Source organism: Symphalangus syndactylus, chromosome 19, assembly GCF_028878055.3.
Source record: "Symphalangus syndactylus isolate Jambi chromosome 19, NHGRI_mSymSyn1-v2.1_pri, whole genome shotgun sequence".
Lineage (NCBI taxonomy): Eukaryota > Metazoa > Chordata > Mammalia > Primates > Hylobatidae > Symphalangus > Symphalangus syndactylus.
In genome coordinates, this window is record NC_072434.2 from 79,616,873 (window position 1) to 79,634,129 (window position 17,257).

The 17,257-nt window shown below is 41.1% G+C and overlaps 2 protein-coding genes and 1 long non-coding RNA gene across 13 annotated transcripts in view; 1 reads left to right on the top strand and 2 right to left on the bottom strand.

Annotated features, from left to right (window-relative positions):
• RBM34 (RNA binding motif protein 34) overlaps window positions 1-1,233 on the bottom strand; it is a 28,725-nt gene extending 27,492 nt beyond the window's left edge. For both annotated transcript variants that reach the window (XM_055233947.2, XM_055233946.2), the window contains exons 1-3: window positions 1,074-1,233; window positions 793-967; window positions 415-551 (exon numbers count right to left, since the gene is read on the bottom strand). In XM_055233947.2, the coding sequence (XP_055089922.1) occupies window positions 415-551; window positions 793-967; window positions 1,074-1,126 (365 nt within the window). In that variant the 5' untranslated portion in view covers window positions 1,127-1,233. The remainder of the gene's footprint in view (window positions 1-414; window positions 552-792; window positions 968-1,073) is intronic.
• Window positions 1-17,257, top strand: part of LOC134731908 (uncharacterized) — an 85,875-nt gene that overhangs the window by 57,465 nt on the left and 11,153 nt on the right. The window lies entirely within an intron of this gene.
• The window catches only part of ARID4B (AT-rich interaction domain 4B), a 172,500-nt gene continuing 156,486 nt past the window's right edge, over window positions 1,244-17,257 (bottom strand). For 6 of the 10 annotated variants that reach the window (XM_055233938.2, XM_055233936.2, XM_055233940.2 and 3 more), the window contains 4 exons: window positions 16,327-16,440; window positions 13,743-13,958; window positions 11,206-11,352; window positions 6,673-8,424 (listed from right to left, as the gene is read on the bottom strand). In XM_055233938.2, the coding sequence (XP_055089913.1) occupies window positions 8,297-8,424; window positions 11,206-11,352; window positions 13,743-13,958; window positions 16,327-16,440 (605 nt within the window). In that variant the 3' untranslated portion in view covers window positions 6,673-8,296. The other 4 variants (XM_063613436.1, XM_055233941.2, XM_055233939.2 and 1 more) reach the window with 3 other exon arrangements.

Sequence of the window (17,257 nt, forward strand, 5' to 3'; positions counted from 1 at the left end):
GGCGTGGTGACGCAGGCCTGTAGTCCCACCTACTCGGGGCTGAGGCAGGAGAATCGCTTGAACCTGGGAAGCGGAGGTTGCAGTGAGCTGAGATCACTGCACTCTACTGCAGCCTGGGAGTGGCATCAAGACTCCATCTCAAAACAAACAAACAAAAACAAATAATGAGGGGGTATATGAGTGGGGTAAAAATACAAAAAGGTTGGCCAAATATTAGTAATTGCTGATGCTGAGTACATGGGGTTTCTCAGCCTTTTCAACTTTTCTATACGTACTGAATTTTCCATAACAAAAAGTTTGAAAGAAAGTAGAAATATGAAATGAGATAAAACTAAGACGAATATTGCAAGTATAGGAATGTTAATTTCTTTACCATCTAACTTCTTTAACATCAAATAAGAGAATTTTACCAACCTGTTTGCCAACTTTTTTTCTGCGTTAGTGTGTTTCTTCTTCGCTTTCAGTTTTTTTGCAGGTTCTTGCAAAACTGGTCTTTCAATCTGGGATGTACTTTCTTCCTCCTCATTCCGTTTCGTTTTTTTGATGGTTTCCTTTTTAAAAGTTTGAAGTTAGAGACCCCATACTTTTAGAATTCTGACCCTAAGCCATAATTTAGTCTTTCTAAATGAGCATCTCTTCTCTCTCACTGGTATGTAAGAGTCATGAAAGGTTACTTAAAATGAATCCTGTCTGCCCCTTTAGAAATCACGCTTCACGCGGTAGGTAAGATTGTTTTGTATGTAAGTGTTAGTTCTAACGAGCTTTTTTCGGGAAGAAAGCCCAGTGACTTACTTTAGGCACAGGCACGTACACGGGTTGAATCTGGGGCTCCAGAGAACTGAAGAGAGACGCCAGCCGACCGGTGCCACTTCTGGAATGGTGCTCGCCGCGGAATAAGCTACTGGCGACCTGTCCAACCCTGTAGTCTGCCGGCGGACTCCCGCGAACGCCGTCGTCAGGGTTCTCTCTAGAAACGGACGCCAGAAACTCAGCCACGCCACGCACCACCGCTTCGCCAGCACGAGGGAACGTACAACAACCCTCCCCAGCTACTCGTGCCGCGCGCCACTCACCCGTCCTGGACACTTCTCTTTCTCTTCCGTTTGTTCATCCCTTCCAAGGCCATTCTTATTCTGAGGACTCCCAAACGGCAGCTGCGCGCGAGCTCGCACTTCCGGGTTCCGGGCACTTCCGCTCTCTAGCCACGCCCCCTCCGCTCCAGGCAGTCGGCCGCGGGGCGGCGGTGAGGGGAGGTGCTTGGTGAGGGTGCAGGTTTGTCCCCGTCGGTTGGTGATCTTCGCCGTTTCAGAGAAGCGTCATTTTGGGAGTGAAGGACGTCTTCTGGGAGTGGTTGAAGCCTGCAGTGTGAAGAATCAGCCAGGCTAGGAGCGGGGTGTCCACCCAAGCCGAGGGAGAAACACGTAGAATACTGACTTGTTGAAAAGGAGGGAGGGAGGTTTGGCAAGAAATGCGGTTGGGGGTGAACGCAGTGGGGTGTTTACAATTTGCTAATCGCTGTGAAGACTACAAAGGAATTCTTTGTACTCTTCTTGCAACTTTTCTGAATTATTCCAAAATAAAGACCACAACTCTAACGAGCCACGTCAACATACAATTCGAAAGATTGGAATGCGGACCTGCTATTCTGCCTGGAAGAGTAGGTATTTGGCATTCAAAACTCTTCAAGGTGTTCTCAGCCCGTCTTCCCAGACTCATCTCCCTCCAGCCCTTGACATTCTAGCCTGCTTTCTCCACCGCCTCTACAGTTGTTATTCCTGTCCCCTCTGTTGTAACTGCCCTCCTCTTTCCCCTTCTGCAAAATAATGCCCATCCTTCAAGGCGTAGCTCAGATACTGTCTATCTTAGTATTTCTTTGCAGCCAGGCGCGGTGGCTCGCCTGTAATCCTAACACATTTGGAGGCCGAAGCGGGAGGATTGCGTGAGGACTAGGAGTTCGAAACCAGCCTGGTCGATCTAGCGAGACTTACTCTCTACAGAAAACAAATTAGACGGGCACCTTCGCGTTCGGCGCCTGTAGTCCCAGCACTTTGAGAGGCTCAGGCAAGAGGATCCCTTGAGCCCTGGAAGGTCGAGGCTGCAGTGAGCTGTGATCGCACCCCTACACTCCAGCCTAAGCGACAGACCCTATCTCAAAAAAAAAAAAATTCTTTGCTATTTACAATAGGGATATTATCTTTTCCCGAGCCCCCATGGTACTTACTATAATCATGTTTGGTCTGCTTTAGTGTTAGTTACAGTCTCTTTAGATGTAAAGGCAAGACAGTAAGGATTATGTTTTATTCGTCATGTATGCTGTGTCTCTATTAACTGTACATAGTGAATATTTGTTAAATTGACTCTCAGGGTAATAAAAGATTATTAGTTAAATCATTCAATAGTTTGAGTGGCAAAATAGGATTTGACTTTGTTGTTATTTTCTTTGAGACAAGGTCTTGCTCTGTCACCCAGACTGGAGTGTAGTGGTGAGATCATGGCCCACTGCAGCCTTGACCTCCTGGGCTCAAGCCATCCTCCCACCACGGAGTAGCTGGAACTGCAGGCAGCAGCACCATGCCCAGCTAATTTATTTATTTTTTTTTTTTTAGACAGAGTCTCGCTCTGTCGCCCAGGCTGGACTGCAGTGGCGCGATCTCGGCTCACTGCAACCTCCGCCTCCCGGGTTCAAGTGATTCTCCTGCCTCAGGCTCCCGAGTAGCTGGAATTACAGGTGCATGCCACCATGCCCAGCTAATTTTTGTATTTTTTTAGTAGAGACGGGGGTTTCACCATGTTGGCCAGGCTGGTCTCGAACTCCTGACCTTGTGATCCGCCCACCTCAGCCTCCCAAAGTGCTGGGAGTACAGGCGTGAGCCACCGCGCCTGGCCTTATTACAGGCGTGAGCCACTGCATCCAGCCAGGATTTGACTTTGAGTCTTTTGGGGACAGCCTAGCTTTTTGAAAGCTACTCGACACAAGTTGACTGGGAATATATTTGACTTTTACTTCCCCCTTCAGAGAAATTTATGAAAAAAACGCCACAATATTCAACTGCCAGGCCCTGGGTTTTGATTACTGGGCCCCTTATTTTGGTTTCCCATAATCTTGATCTTCTGGTATTTCACAAAGATGAATAAACCTTATCCATACATGCATGCGATACAACTCAAAAATCTGTCCTATCCAGTCCAGTGAAGAGATTATATTCTATATTTCTAGAATTACAGAATTCCATTCTGTGTATTTTTTGAGACGGAGTTTCGCTCTTGTTGCCTAGGCTGGAGTGCAGTGGCACGATCTTGGCTCATTGCAACCTCCACCTCCCAGGTTCAAGCGATTCTCCTGCCTCAGCCTCCTGAGTAGTTGGGATTACAGGCATGCGCCACCACGCCTGGCTAATTTTATGTTTTTAATAGAGGCAGGGTTTCTCCATGTTGGTCAGGCTGGTCTCGAACTCCCGACCTCAGGTGATCCACTCGCCTTGACCTCCCAATGTGCTGGGATTACAGGTATGACCCACCGTGCCCAGCTAGGTACCAGATACTTATAGAAGAAAACAGACTGCAAAAGCAGCTGTGGTTGCAGATAGTTTTAAAATTATCTTCATTGCCATTCAGTGCTGTTTTTAACCATTTAGAGATCACTGACCGCTTTGAGAGTTTTTTAAAATATGAGGACATGGTGGGACAAGGTGGCTCACGCCTATAATCCCAGCACTTTGGGAGACCAAGACGGAAGGAATGCAAGCCCAGGAGTTTCCGATCCGCGACTGTGCCATTTGCACTCCAGCCTGGGCAATAAGAGCGAAACTCCGTCTCAAAAAAACAAAAGGAAGCCGGGTGCAGTGGCTTACGCCTGTAATCCCAGCACTTTGGGAGACCGAGGTGGGTGGATCATCTGAGGTCAGGAGTTTGAGATCAGCCTGGCCAACATGGTGAAACCCCATCTCTACTAAAAATACAAAAATTAGCTGGGCATGGTGGCGGGTGCCTGTAATCCCAGCTAGTCGGGAGGCTGATGCAGGAGAATCACTTGAACCCAGGAGGCAGAGGTTGCAGTGAGCCAAGATGGCGCCATTGTACTCCAGCCTGGGTGAAAGAGCGAGATTCTGTCTCGAACAAAACAAAACAAAAAAAGAAATTAACAAGACCCCACTCTAAAGTTTTTTCAGTAGGGAAAAAAACGTTTTGGAGAACACCGTTAAGAAACCTGTTATCTTGGGCGGGCGCAGTGGTTCACGCCTGTAATCCCAACACTTTGTGAGGCCAAGGCGGGCAGATCATGAGGTCAGGAGATCGAGACCATCCTAACACGGTGAAACACCTCTCTCTACTAAAAATACAAAAAATTAGCTGGGTGTGGTGGCACGTGCCTGTAGTCCCAGCTACTCGGGAGGCTGAGGTAGGAGAATGACTTGAACCTGGGAGGCAGAGGTTGCAGTGAGCCAAGATTGCACCACTGCACTCCAGCCTGAGGCAACAGAGCAAGACTCTGTCTCAGAAAAAAAAAAAAAAGAAAAGAAAAACATACCATCTTAATATGTTAATTGTAAACTAACTTAGTAAAGTCTAGTTTAGGTGACCAGAAGTAGACATAGGTCAATTCTACTAATGCAATAAAATCCTCAAACTCTCTTAAGAAGGTAGGACGTAGAACAAGAAGGCAGGCAAGACAGAGAGGCACAAAGGCATAAATCTCGACTCCCAACAAAATTTGGAATAATTCCCCTATTCAACACTGTTTCTATAACATCCTCAGTATGTGATATTAAGACCTCCTCAAAAAACAGGGTTTCATGATTAGGTAGGATTGAAAACAGTAGGGTAAAGGAAGTTATTTAGGCAGGTATCTCTTCACAGGCCTTCTCAAAGTTTTTAATATGCAAACACTGTGATTCTCTAAGAAAAGAATGTGCTATACATACATTTTCCAAAATATATTTGGTTATAAATTCCCAGAGCATTTCCAGGGACCAGTAATCTAGGAATTCATTTTGGGAAGCACCGTTCCACAGATTTAAAAGATCACCCCTTAAACTAATTTTTGTGAAAGTAAAGGGCCACCACAAAGATACAAAGATGCTTTAAAAAATATGTATTTGAGCTTTCTAGGCCTTAAAAAAGTTTATTTCCTTTCTTGTTTTTGGTTTTTTTTTTTTTTTTGAGATGGAGTTTCAATCTTGTTGCCCAGGCTGGAGTGCAATCTCGGCTCACTGCAACCTCCGCCTCCCAGGTTCAAGCGAATCTCCTGCCTCAGCCTCCCCAGTAGCTGGGATTACATGGATGCATCAACACGACCGGCTAATTTTGCATTTTTAGTAGAGACAGGGTTTCACCATGTTGGTCAGGCTGGTTTCGAACTCCTGACCTCAGGTGATCCACCCGCTTCAACCTCCCAAAGTGCTGGGATTACAAGCATTAAGCCACCATGCCCGGCCTCTCTTTGTATTAAATAAAGGTTTCCTTTTTTTTTTGAGACAGAGTCTAGCTCTGTTGCCCAGGCTGGAGTGCAGTGGCGCGATCTCGGCTCACTGCAAGCTCCGCCTCCCGGGTTCATGCCATTCTCCTGCCTCAGCCTCTCGAGTAGCTGGGACTACAGGCGCCCACTACCACGCCCGGCTAGTTTTTTTGTATATTTAGTAGAGACGGGGTTTCCCCATGTTGGCCAGGATGGTCTCGATCTCTTGACCTCATGATCCGCCTGCCTCGGCCTCCCAAAGTGCTGGGATTACAGGCGTGAGCCACCGCGCCCGGCCAAGAAAGGTTTTCTTTTGGTAGAAAGTCCAATAAGTGGGGCCAAAAAACTAGATTATAGATTTTTAAAAGTTTGTGGCAAAGCAGTGTTTCTCAACCCAGATTCATATTAATATCACTGGAGACCTTTAAAAATTAAAGATCAACATCCAGGTACTATCCCCAACCAATTAAATATAACTCCTTGGGAGTGGGGTGTGAGTACTGAATATACTTTTAACAATGTCCAGATGATTGCAATGTGCAATAGAACACACTGAAGTATAAAAGACCCGGAAGGGTCTAACTAAATTAAAAAATTTTAAAAAGCTGCTGGTAATGGTTTCAAGTGTTAAATAAAAAACAACTTAATTTTCAAATTTGGACAATTTTCCAAGTGATAAGAAAAATATTTAAATTCAGACTCCAGCAAAATAGTGTATGCAAAGATAAAAGAATGCCTAGGCCGGGTGCGGTGGCTCATGCCTGTAATCCCAGCACATTGGGAGGCCAAGGTGGGTGGATCACATGAGGTCAGGAGTTTGAGACCAGCCTGACCAGTACGGTGAAACCCCGTCTCTGCTAAAAATACAAAAATTAGCCAGGAGGGCTGGCAGATGCCTATAATCCCAGCTACTCGGAAGGCTGAAGCTGGAGAATTGCTTGAACCCAGGAGGTGGAGGTTGCAGTGAGCTGAGATGGCGCCACTGCACTCTAGCCTGGGTGACAGAGCAAGACTCCGTGTCCAAAAAAAAAAAAAAAATGCTTAATACATTCATTATCTGGTTAATGGACTTTTAATTTTCATAGGTAGAATCTTCCCTTTTTTGTGTATCAATTAATCCCCTGTGATAATACATGCTGGATATGTATGTTCCAGCCAGTCACCACATACAGAAATGAACTAAAATTACTAAATCTTTTAGAAACAAAAATCAAGGATTCACAAACTATGGCATTTTATTTCAGAGCCTTTGCTTACATTTGTACAATATATTACATAATTCTTCATTGTTTGCAGATCCTAATATATACTTTATAGCTTTTATTCTATAAGCTTTTTTCTTCAACATTTTGCTGTCAACAAATCTTTACAGTCCTGTACAAATTTGAATAACTTGAAACCATTTTCAACAAAATTAGTTACTGTAAGCACACACTACAAGACTGAAAATGCTTTTCTTAGAAAAGTTGAATGTAAAGGATTCTGACACGTTAGCATCTACAACAAAACGCATTGAAATTCTCACATGTCGTATTGCCAGAAAACAAAGAAAACATGCCAGCCCCATCCAAAAAAGGACACAGAACTACAATTAAAACAGTAAAACAGTCTGTACAATAAAGTACTGTGTATTAACAGTGCCAGATATTAAATAGCTTGAATGAACACAACCGCAATATACAAATGTCTTACAAAGGTGAAGAATTAAATACAAGTGCCAAACAGAACAGAGATTGGAATCATACAACATAAAGTCAATACAAGTGAAAACAATTTTGCATTCATTTTGGATTTTATACAAGGCATTTAATTTTATAGGCCTACCACCCCCATTAGCTATTTATATTTAAAATAACCACCATCCTTTTGCGACAGTACATATCAACAATCTTGAACCATACTAATACATTACTTGTTCCTGAAGTCCTTTTGTTGTAGCTCATAATAAAATAAGCAATACAAATGAATTATCTGTATTTAAGGGAAAAGAAACATTTACAAGAAAACACAAAAATATAACTGTTATAATTCATTATGAATAAATATACACTTTGAACTGGCTAAGTACAATCTTTATACATTGTTTAAGATTTAATACAGTTTATTAGCCATTTTCTTTTTTCACACAATGTATTATATCAAAATTAAAAAAAAATACTGATTTATAGAAAAATGGCAAAGTACAGTAGTTCCATTCCAATTTGAAGGGCCATGAAAAGCCACTGCAAGACCTTTTAGCCTAATTCAAACCTGTAAACATGTTCAGTCTTTTTTAAAGAGAATCTTTAATATTTGGTTACCAGGATTGATGTCTAATATCCTGTTAACTGCAGGTTTTGTATTACATGTGCTTGACTTATACAATTAAAGCCACCCTAAGGTGACTTGCTTTAAAAAACAATTACCTTGTACAAATGAAAATAGGTTCATATTTTTTCATAAATAAATGGAAAAATATCAAATGTTCCAGCTTTAACAAAATACAAGGGAATACATATACAGTAAGTTATCTTAACATGTTCTGACCCACCCCTTAACTATGCTTACTGTATTTGTCTCTACAGGCAGTGAAAAGCCTCCATTTGCCACAGTGGAAGGCCTTCAAGTTACCAGACACACAATTCCCAGACAAGTTGGAAACAATTATTGCTTGAGGAAAAGCAGTTCATTGTACTTTTTCTTCATAAAAAAGTGCACTTAAGTGCCAAGTCAGCTTGTCAAGAAACAATTTTTAAATATAAAATAGTGCTTGTCTGATATTTTTTTGTGCCACTGTGCAGTATATAAAAAAAGTGGCCCTCAACAGCCATTAAGTGCAAAGTGCTTTAGCAAGTCCTGCTGTCACCTGCACTCAACTGACATTCCATTTTGTGATGCGCTGGACATTGATGGTTCAGCTAAAGTTAACATAACAGCAGCTGTTATGGAACTGGATGAAGGTGAAGAAGAGGATGAGGATGTAGCAGCACCTAAGGAAAAGGGAGACCAAACCAAGAGCTTAATAACAGTTTATGTCTAACAATAGACAGAAAGAAAATACTAGTCCTCTGAACTAAAATTCCACCGTATTGTCCAAAATCATTTAGCTTACAACAGTGGTCAATTCTCACAGTACTACGATGTAAAGAAAGGAAAAGCTAGTGTAGCTCAAGAAGCTAGACAGTGCCCAACTACAGAAGTAATGAAAAGGACAGACCAGGGAAGGCTCCTGCATGGGTCAAAGAGGGAAAGAACTGTGCCTAGTCTACAAGACACAGAAATAAAATATAGAATACACTTTTTGTAATAGTAAAACAAGTATCAAAACAGGAAAAATCTGCAATCCATCCAAAAATCTTTTGTCCCCTCCTAATCCCTCCATCTTTCTGTACTTAGGAGTTTTCTTGTACATGTAAATGGTGACGAGAATGGGAGGCTTAATTGCTTCTTCAAGTTGGATCAAAATTGCATAGCTCAACTGTTGCATTCTCCTCCACTAGGTTTACAAAGCAAATAACACATTAGTTATTTTCATCAGAGGAAGTCTCTCATTGTTTCCTTTTTTCGTTTTTTTGTTTGTTTGTTTGTTTGTTTTTTGAGACAAGAGTCTCGCTCTGTTGCCCAGGCTGGAGTGCAGTGGTGCAATCTTGGCTCTCTGAAAGCTCTGCCTCCCGAGTTCACGCCATTCTCCTGCCTCAGCCTCCCCAGTAGCTGGGACTACAAGGCGCCCGCCACCATGCCTGGCTAATTTTTTTGTATTTTCAGTAGCGACGGGGTTTCACCATGTTAGCCAGATGGTCTTGATCTCCTGACCTCATGGTCTGCCCATCTCAGTCTCCCGAAGTGCTGGGATTACAAGTGTGAGCCACTGCGCCCAGCCTGTTTGTTTGTTGAGTAGTATTCTACTATATTACAACTCATAACTTACATGAATTTCACTACACTGTTCCTGCACTGGTTTTAGTTTTAATTTTTTTGGTAAGAATGATACCTTATTTGGGCCAGTCACAGTGGCTCATGCCTGTAATCCCAGCACTTTCAGAGACTGAGGTAGGCAGATCACGAAGTCAAGAGATAGGGCCCATCCTGCATCCTGGCCAACATGGTGAAACCCCATCTCTACTAAAAATAAAAAATTAGCTGGGCGTGGCGGCATGCTTGCAATCCCAGCCACTCAGGAGGCTGAGGCAGGATAATCGCTTGAACTCAGGAGGTGGAGGTTGCAGTGAGCTGACATCGCGTCACTGCACTCTAGCCTGGGCAACAGAGCAAAACTCCATCTCCAAAAAAAAGAATGATACCTTATTTGATTTGCATTTCTTTGGTAACCAGGATAAGCATTTTTCCATGGATTTTTCTTTTTTTTTTTTTGAGACGGAGTCTTGCTCTGTCCCCCAGGCTGGAGTGCAGTGGCGCAATCTTGGCTCACTGCAAGCTCTGCCTCCCGGGTTCACGCCATTCTCCTGCCTCAGCCTCCTGAGTAGCTGGGACTACAGGCGCCCGCCAACACGCCCGGCTAATTTTTTGTATTTTTAGTAGAGACGGGGTTTCACCGTGTTAGCCAGGATGGTCTCGATCTCCTGACCTCGTGATCCGCCCGCCTCGGCCTCCCAAAGCGCTGGGATTACAGGTTTGAGCCACCGTTCCATGGATTTTTCTTAAAATAGTATTTAGGAACTGACTTTTAATGCTAACCCAGTAGAGAGGCTCTATTTAGCAAAATCATTCAGTATAAAGAATTTGTGGTGACTATATTTACAAAACATTGTTTAGAAGGAGTTTCTGGATAGATGTCTTTTTTTTCTGAGACAGAGTTTAGCTCTTGTTGCCCAGGCTGGAGTGCAATGGCATGATCTCGGTTCACTGCAACATCTGCCTCCTGGGTTTAAGCAATTCTTCTGCCTCGGCCTCCCAAGTAGCTGGGATTACAGGCGCCCACAACCACGCACAGCTAATTTTTTGTATTTTTTAGTAGAGACGGGGTTTCACTATGTTGGCCAAGCTGGTCTCGACCTCCTGACCTCAGGCAATCCACCCACCTCGGCCTCCCAAAGTGCTGGGATTACAGGCGTGAGCCACTGTGCCCAGCCTCTTCCCAGATTTTAATTTATCTCACTTCCTCATGTCATTCAGGTATCAACAAAAATATGCTGACCATTTGTAATCTAAAGTAACCCATCCAATCACTACCTTAACATCATTTTCTTCATAGTGCTTTCACTATCTGAAATTATCTTATTAGGATGTTTTTGGTAGAGTATAAACTCTATGAAAGTGAATATTATGATCTGAAATAATTTTTTTTATTTGAGATAATTTATTTCACTGTAGAGATGAGGAAAATAAGACAAAGAAATTAAAGAATTTGCCTGAAAACAGACAGATATAAAGTCATGGCAGTCTAACTGCAGAGTGGGAAATTCTGGTTTATGTTTAAATAAAGTAAAAATACTGGCAGGGCACTCTTAGCTCACACCTGTAATCCTAGCACTTTGGGAGGCCAAGACAGGTAGGTCACCTGAGGTCAGGAGTTAGAGACCAGGCTGACTGACATGGCGAAACCCTGTCTCTACCTAAAAATTACAAAATTAGCCGGACTTGGTGGTGCATGCCTGTTATTCCAGCTACTTGGGAAGCTGAGGTAGGAGAACTGCTTGAACCCAGGAGGTGGAGGTTGCAGTGAGCCGAGATTGCGCCATCGCACTCCAGTCTGGCAACAAGAGTGAAACTCCGTCTCAAAATAAATAAATAAATAAAGTAAAAATACTTACTTTCTCTCTCTTTCTTCTTTAAACGCTTTCTCCTCCGATCAATGGAAGCTACTTCAGATTTTAATGACAGATAATGTTTTCTGATTTCTTGAAGTTTTTCTTGAAGAATTGTGATGCGTTCAGCACTTGTCATATTTTCCAGGTCCGCTATAAATTTAAAGCTTTCATTAATAGACATTTTTAAAGAAAATTTTAACATATAAAGGAGAGAACATAGAGCATGGCTGCTGAATAAGGTTGAGGCAGATGAACTAAAAAACTAAGGCTTCTAAAATATTCGTTTTCCAAATTTTTTATTTAGCCTAGAACAATGCCTGGTACATAATAAATGCACAATATTTGTTGAATGAATATGTAGAATATTAAACACCTTAAGATCTACATATATCCACATCCGTATACAGTATCAGCACAGTAAAAAATCACACTTAAAAACAAAACTGGGGCTGGGCACGGTGGCTCACACCTGTAATCCTAGCACTTTGGGAGGCCAAGGCGGGCGGATCATGAGGTCAGGAGTTCGATACCAGCCTGGCCAAGATGGTGAAACCCTGTCTCTACTAAAACTACAAAAATTAGCCGGGCGTTGTGGCGAGTGCCTGTAATCCCAGCTACTCGGGAGGCTGGGGCAGGAGAATCGCTTGAATCTGGGAGGCGGAGGTTGAAGTGAGCCGAGATTGTGCTGCACTCTAGCCTGGGCAACAGAGTGAGACTCTGTCTAAAAAAACAAAAACACAAAAACAAAACAAAACAAAAAACCTGGAAAGACACCAAAATGCTAAATTGTACACACTTTTTGAGTAACAAGACTGGATAAATTTTTCTCTTCTGTTATTTTTTAGGTTTTTTTAAAGAGTGTGTAAAACATTTAAATTAGAAGGCAATTTTAAAAAGCTCTAAAGCAATCTTCAATCTCCTAAGAATACTTAAGGTATTTCCTTGTGTGAAAAACTCTAGAGTAGTATTAAAAAAAAAATACATATTGGCTGGGTGTGGTGGCTCACACCTGTAATCCTAGCACTTTGGGGAAGCAAAGGTGGGAGGATCAGCTCAGTCCTGAGCTCAGGAGTTCAAGATTAGCCTGGGCAACATAGTGAGATCTCGTCTCTATTTTATATATATATATATATATATATATATATATATATATATATATATATATATACACACACCTTTTTTTAAATGAAGATTTATGAAGATTTCTCACATTTACAAAAGTATAGAGAGAAGGATAGTGAACCCCAAGTACTCATTATCCAGCTTCAGTAATAATCAATTTATGGCAAAACCTGTATCACCTGCACCCCTATCCATTCCTCACCCCTAACACCAGATACTTTTAAATCAAATTACCAACATCATATCAGAAATATCTTTTTTTTTTTTTTTTTCTTTTTGAGATGGGGTCTCACTCTGTCACCCAGGCTGGAGTGCAGTGGCATGACCTCAGCTCACTGCAACCTCCACCTGCCGGATTCAAGCAATTCTCCTGCCTCAGCCTCCTGAGTAGCTGGGACTACAGGCACCTGCCACCATGCCCAGCTAATTTTTTGTTTGTTTTTTTTTAGTAGAGATGGGGTTTCACCATGCTGGTCAGGCTGGTCTCGAACTCCTGACCTCGTGGTCCACCCACCTCAGCCTCCCAGAGTGCTGGGATTACAGGCGTGAGCCACTGCACCCGGCCATATCAGAAATATCTAGTCAGTGTTGGCATTTGCCTCAACTGCCTTAAAATTTTTCTTTAACCAATGTATTTATTCAAATCAGGATCCAAATAAGGTCTATACATTGCAAATTCATTAGTACATCTATTAAGTTTGGCAGAGCCTCTTTTTCAGAGTATTGGCATGAAGAGTTACTAGGATTGGGGCTGGGCATGGTGGCTCATGCCTGAAATCCCAGCACTTTGTGAGGCCAAGGCGGACGGATCACCTGAGGTCAGGAGTTCGAGACCAACCTGGCCAACATGGTGAAACCTCGTGTCTACTAAAAATACAACAACAGTAAAAAAATTAGCCAGGTGTGGTGGCAGGCGTCTGCAATCCCAACTACTTGGGAGATTGAGGCAGGAGAATCATTTGAACCAGGGAGATGGAGGTTGCAGTGAGCAGAGACTGTGCCACTGCACTGCACTCTAGCCTGGGCGACAGAGAGACTCTGTCTCAAAAAAAAAAAAAAAAAAGGCCAGGCGCGGTGGCTCATGCCTGTAATCCCAGCACTTTGGGAGGCCGAGGCAGGTGGATCATGAGGTCAGGAGATGGAGACCATCCTGGGCAACATGGTGAAACCCTGTCTCTAATAAAAACACAAAAAAATTAGCTGGGTGTGGTGGCGTGTGCCTGTAATCCCAGCTACTCGGGAGGCTGAGGCAGGAGGATGGCTTGAACCCAGGAGGCTGAAGATTACAGTGAGCCAAGATCGCACCACCACACTCCAGCCTGGCGACAGAGCGAGACTCTGTCTCTAAAAACAAAAACAAAACAAAAAGAGTTATTAGGATGAAGTTTGTATGCTTGTCAATTTAACATGTCACTTACACATCTGAAAACTCCATTTGTAAACTTTGGGTAATCGATTACTGGGTTCCTTGAGATCAGGATCCTTATCACCATTCTTTCCACATTTTCCTGGAGACTGCGTCCTTGCCAGAGATTTGGTACTATGAGACTTCATTCCCGTGGAAACTGATTTGACTGGCTGACTCTTAGTTATACTTTCACCAGCTGAAAGTTCTTCACTATCACTACTATTTGCTGAAAGAGAAAGAAAAGATTTAATAAACAAAAATGTAACAATAAATTTGTCACAGATTTTAGTAGATAATTTAAAATTAGCCATTTGAATTTAGTCCTACAGAAAACAACCTGCCTAGAAACCTGGAAAATCACATAGAAATGCAGCAGCATCTTAGGAAAAGCAAAAACAAAAAACTCTTCTTACCTGAACTGCCAATAATATACATACTTTTAAAATCACTCACACTAATCTATCGTTATGCTTGGTAGACTGTCAAATATACAGTAATCATCTGAATGGCTTTTTACTCTATTATGTTAATATACAAAGTAAAATATAACATCTTTTAAAGTGATTAATTGTAGAAACCTCTACAATGAACATGTAACATTGGGTATACGCAACATTTTCCTGCTCCTTTGGCCACAAACAAATAATGATGCACAATCATCATATTCAATAAAGAACTCCTCGGGAATAAACTCTAAAGTTTGACATGTATAATGAAATTATTCTTAAATAACCCCTATGCTGTGGGTTGACTAAAATAATCAGTTTCACCCTAATAAAATATTCAGTATTTTATGAACAATTCAGAAGTCTGTGTAACAATTATGTTACAACTGCTATTGCTAATTAAACTTCAGCACTAAAATGGAAATACTTGACCTTGACAGCTTACCATGTGAAAAGGTAGGTGATGGGATTAGTATTTCCATAGATAACCTCTTTCTGGATACAAAGTATTAGTTTAGATTCCATCAGAATTAATTCATGTTACTAAATTATTCTCTAGAATGGTTAACTCATTCTGATTTCCCATGGCAGAATCCCAATAAGTAAAATGGGAGAACACTATATCTCTGTATTATATGAATATACTAAATGACTCATTGAAGATGAGCTCTCCTAGGAAATGTCATTTAAATAGTAAACTCTTGAAGACAAAAACATCACAGTGAAAGAAAAAACACTTTAAATATCCTACCAGTTACACCAAACAATTGACGACTGACTGATTTGGCATATATTTACTGATTTTTCACTTAACAACATCACCAAAAAAAAAAGGAGTTAAACTCTCAAAGCCAGAAATTATTCCAAATAGTAAAGGTAGATAGCAGCAACTCCTCCCACTGTGAAATTTTGGGAATAAAGAAACTCCACCACTGGTTGACACATATACACAAATTCCCTCCCAGCTCCCCCACTGCTGCTCTGGAACCCCTGGCAACTCCTAGCTAAGCCACCCAAGGCTTGGCCCCACTCTATGCAGTGGACTGTCTCAGCCTGGCTTTCATGGCCTTGCTGAGCACAGCCGCCCGGGGCCCCAGGGACGCCATATTCACCGCCTGGAAGTCATATGGGCTCAGCAGAACCTCGGGGAGCTGGCCGAATAACCCTTTTCTGCACTGAAGTGCAGCCAAGCCGGCTGCTAGCAAAGGTCAGGCAGTGGAGGTGGCAGGAGTCTCCTGGAAGAGCAGCAGGAGGTCAGTGTGGGGCACCTGAAAAAAAATTCTTTACATATTTTCTGCTTCTTACTTTGTCTACAAAAGAGAGATAAAATGTGCAGCCCTCAGAAGAAATACAGTATATATATTTTCTGCGGATTGATGAATGGAGTCGTTGCTAAAGTTGGAGCATACTTAGCAAAAAGTATTGTTTGTAGTTATTCTCAGGTCACATAATATAGGGTACCAAAGATAAATGTTGTAGACTGGAGTTGTTGGAATTATAGTTCTAAAGTTATCTTGATTGTTATACTTCTATGCTGATTTTGCCTTGAAGATTAACTAAGCAATCAATTTCACTGTAATAAAAATAACATATAGTTGAAATATTTCACAATGTGTGATACATTTTATAGCAAGTGAAAAGAACTGTGGCATACAAAGGTAACAAATATGTTGATGTTTATAGTATATTGGCTATTATTTCAAAAACAGATCACTTGATTTTTCATCAGCAATCAATACCACCGCTGAACACCAACTTGCTTAAAACTAGAATTTACCTAAGATTAAAAAACCTGTGTTTTTTTTTTTGTTTCGTTTGTTTTTGCAGAAATTCTTTTTTCTTTTTATTATTATACTTTAAGTTCTAGGGTACATGTGCACAACGTGCAGGTTTGTTACACAGGTATACATGTGCCATGTTGGTTTGCTGCACCCATCAACTCGTCATTTACATTAGGTATTTCTCCTAGTGCGTGTTGTTTTTTTTTTTAAAGCAAGTAGCCTTACAGAATCTGTGTGACTTTTTTTTGAGTGTACAGACAAAATCAAAATAGTGTACTATCCCATACCCTGAATACCATTTTCTTACTGGGGGTAAAATTATCAGCTATTATTTTTATATTTAAAAAATCAGAGATTTCACACTTACTGCCTTTTCCCTTCTTTTTGTTGTTTACCACTGTTGCTTTATGGCTTCTTTTCTGCTTTTTTGATGAACTTCCTCCTCCCTGAGCATCTTTCACTCTTTTCTGACCTGTACAGGCTATGAAAGGAAAGGAATTAAGTAACACAAAATAAAATCCAACATTCCCTAGGTATAAATTAATTCCACATTTTAGAAACATAGAACAATCCAAAACTACATGTTCTTTATGGCATTTATAAGTTGTCACAGAAATTACTACAATTTTTAAATAAACTGTCATTAATGGAAGCTCAATTCTTGTACATAATGAAAGTCAGGGTTTTTAAAAAGGTAAACAAAGTATGCACATCCTTCTTTAAAAAAATCAGATATAAATTGAAAATAGTCCTTAATATAGTACTGGGAGTTTATAAGCCTAGTAATTAAAAAACAAGTATATGCTGAAAATAAAAACTGAAATTTGTTAAGATTCAATAAAACCAAAATATTAAGACTTAACCACAGGTTAAAATGTTAATGACATTATGTCTTATAATCATATTAATATAATTTTTAAATGATATAATGATATTAATGGGGTAAATTTTAGCAGTAATTCATACTTGGTTTTTTTTACCAATTTATGTCAAGAATAACTAAGCTCCCAGGGCACTGTTTGGTTAACACGCATACCGTTTACAAATCCAACATAGTAGTTCTAAAAAAACGTCTCATCTTCTTGGTGGGAAATTATTGCAAAACATTACAAATAAATGTCTCCCTTTTCTTCAAGGACTAGCCCAAGTCCTACATCACTAAGATGTTCCAGGCTTCACTGATGAATCACTACTCTGAACTGTAGCATTTTTCTATACTACTCATTTGGTCCTTAGCATCTGCTATATTTCTGTCTAATTCATATATGTTATCTCTCAGACTATATAAAATAAGCTTT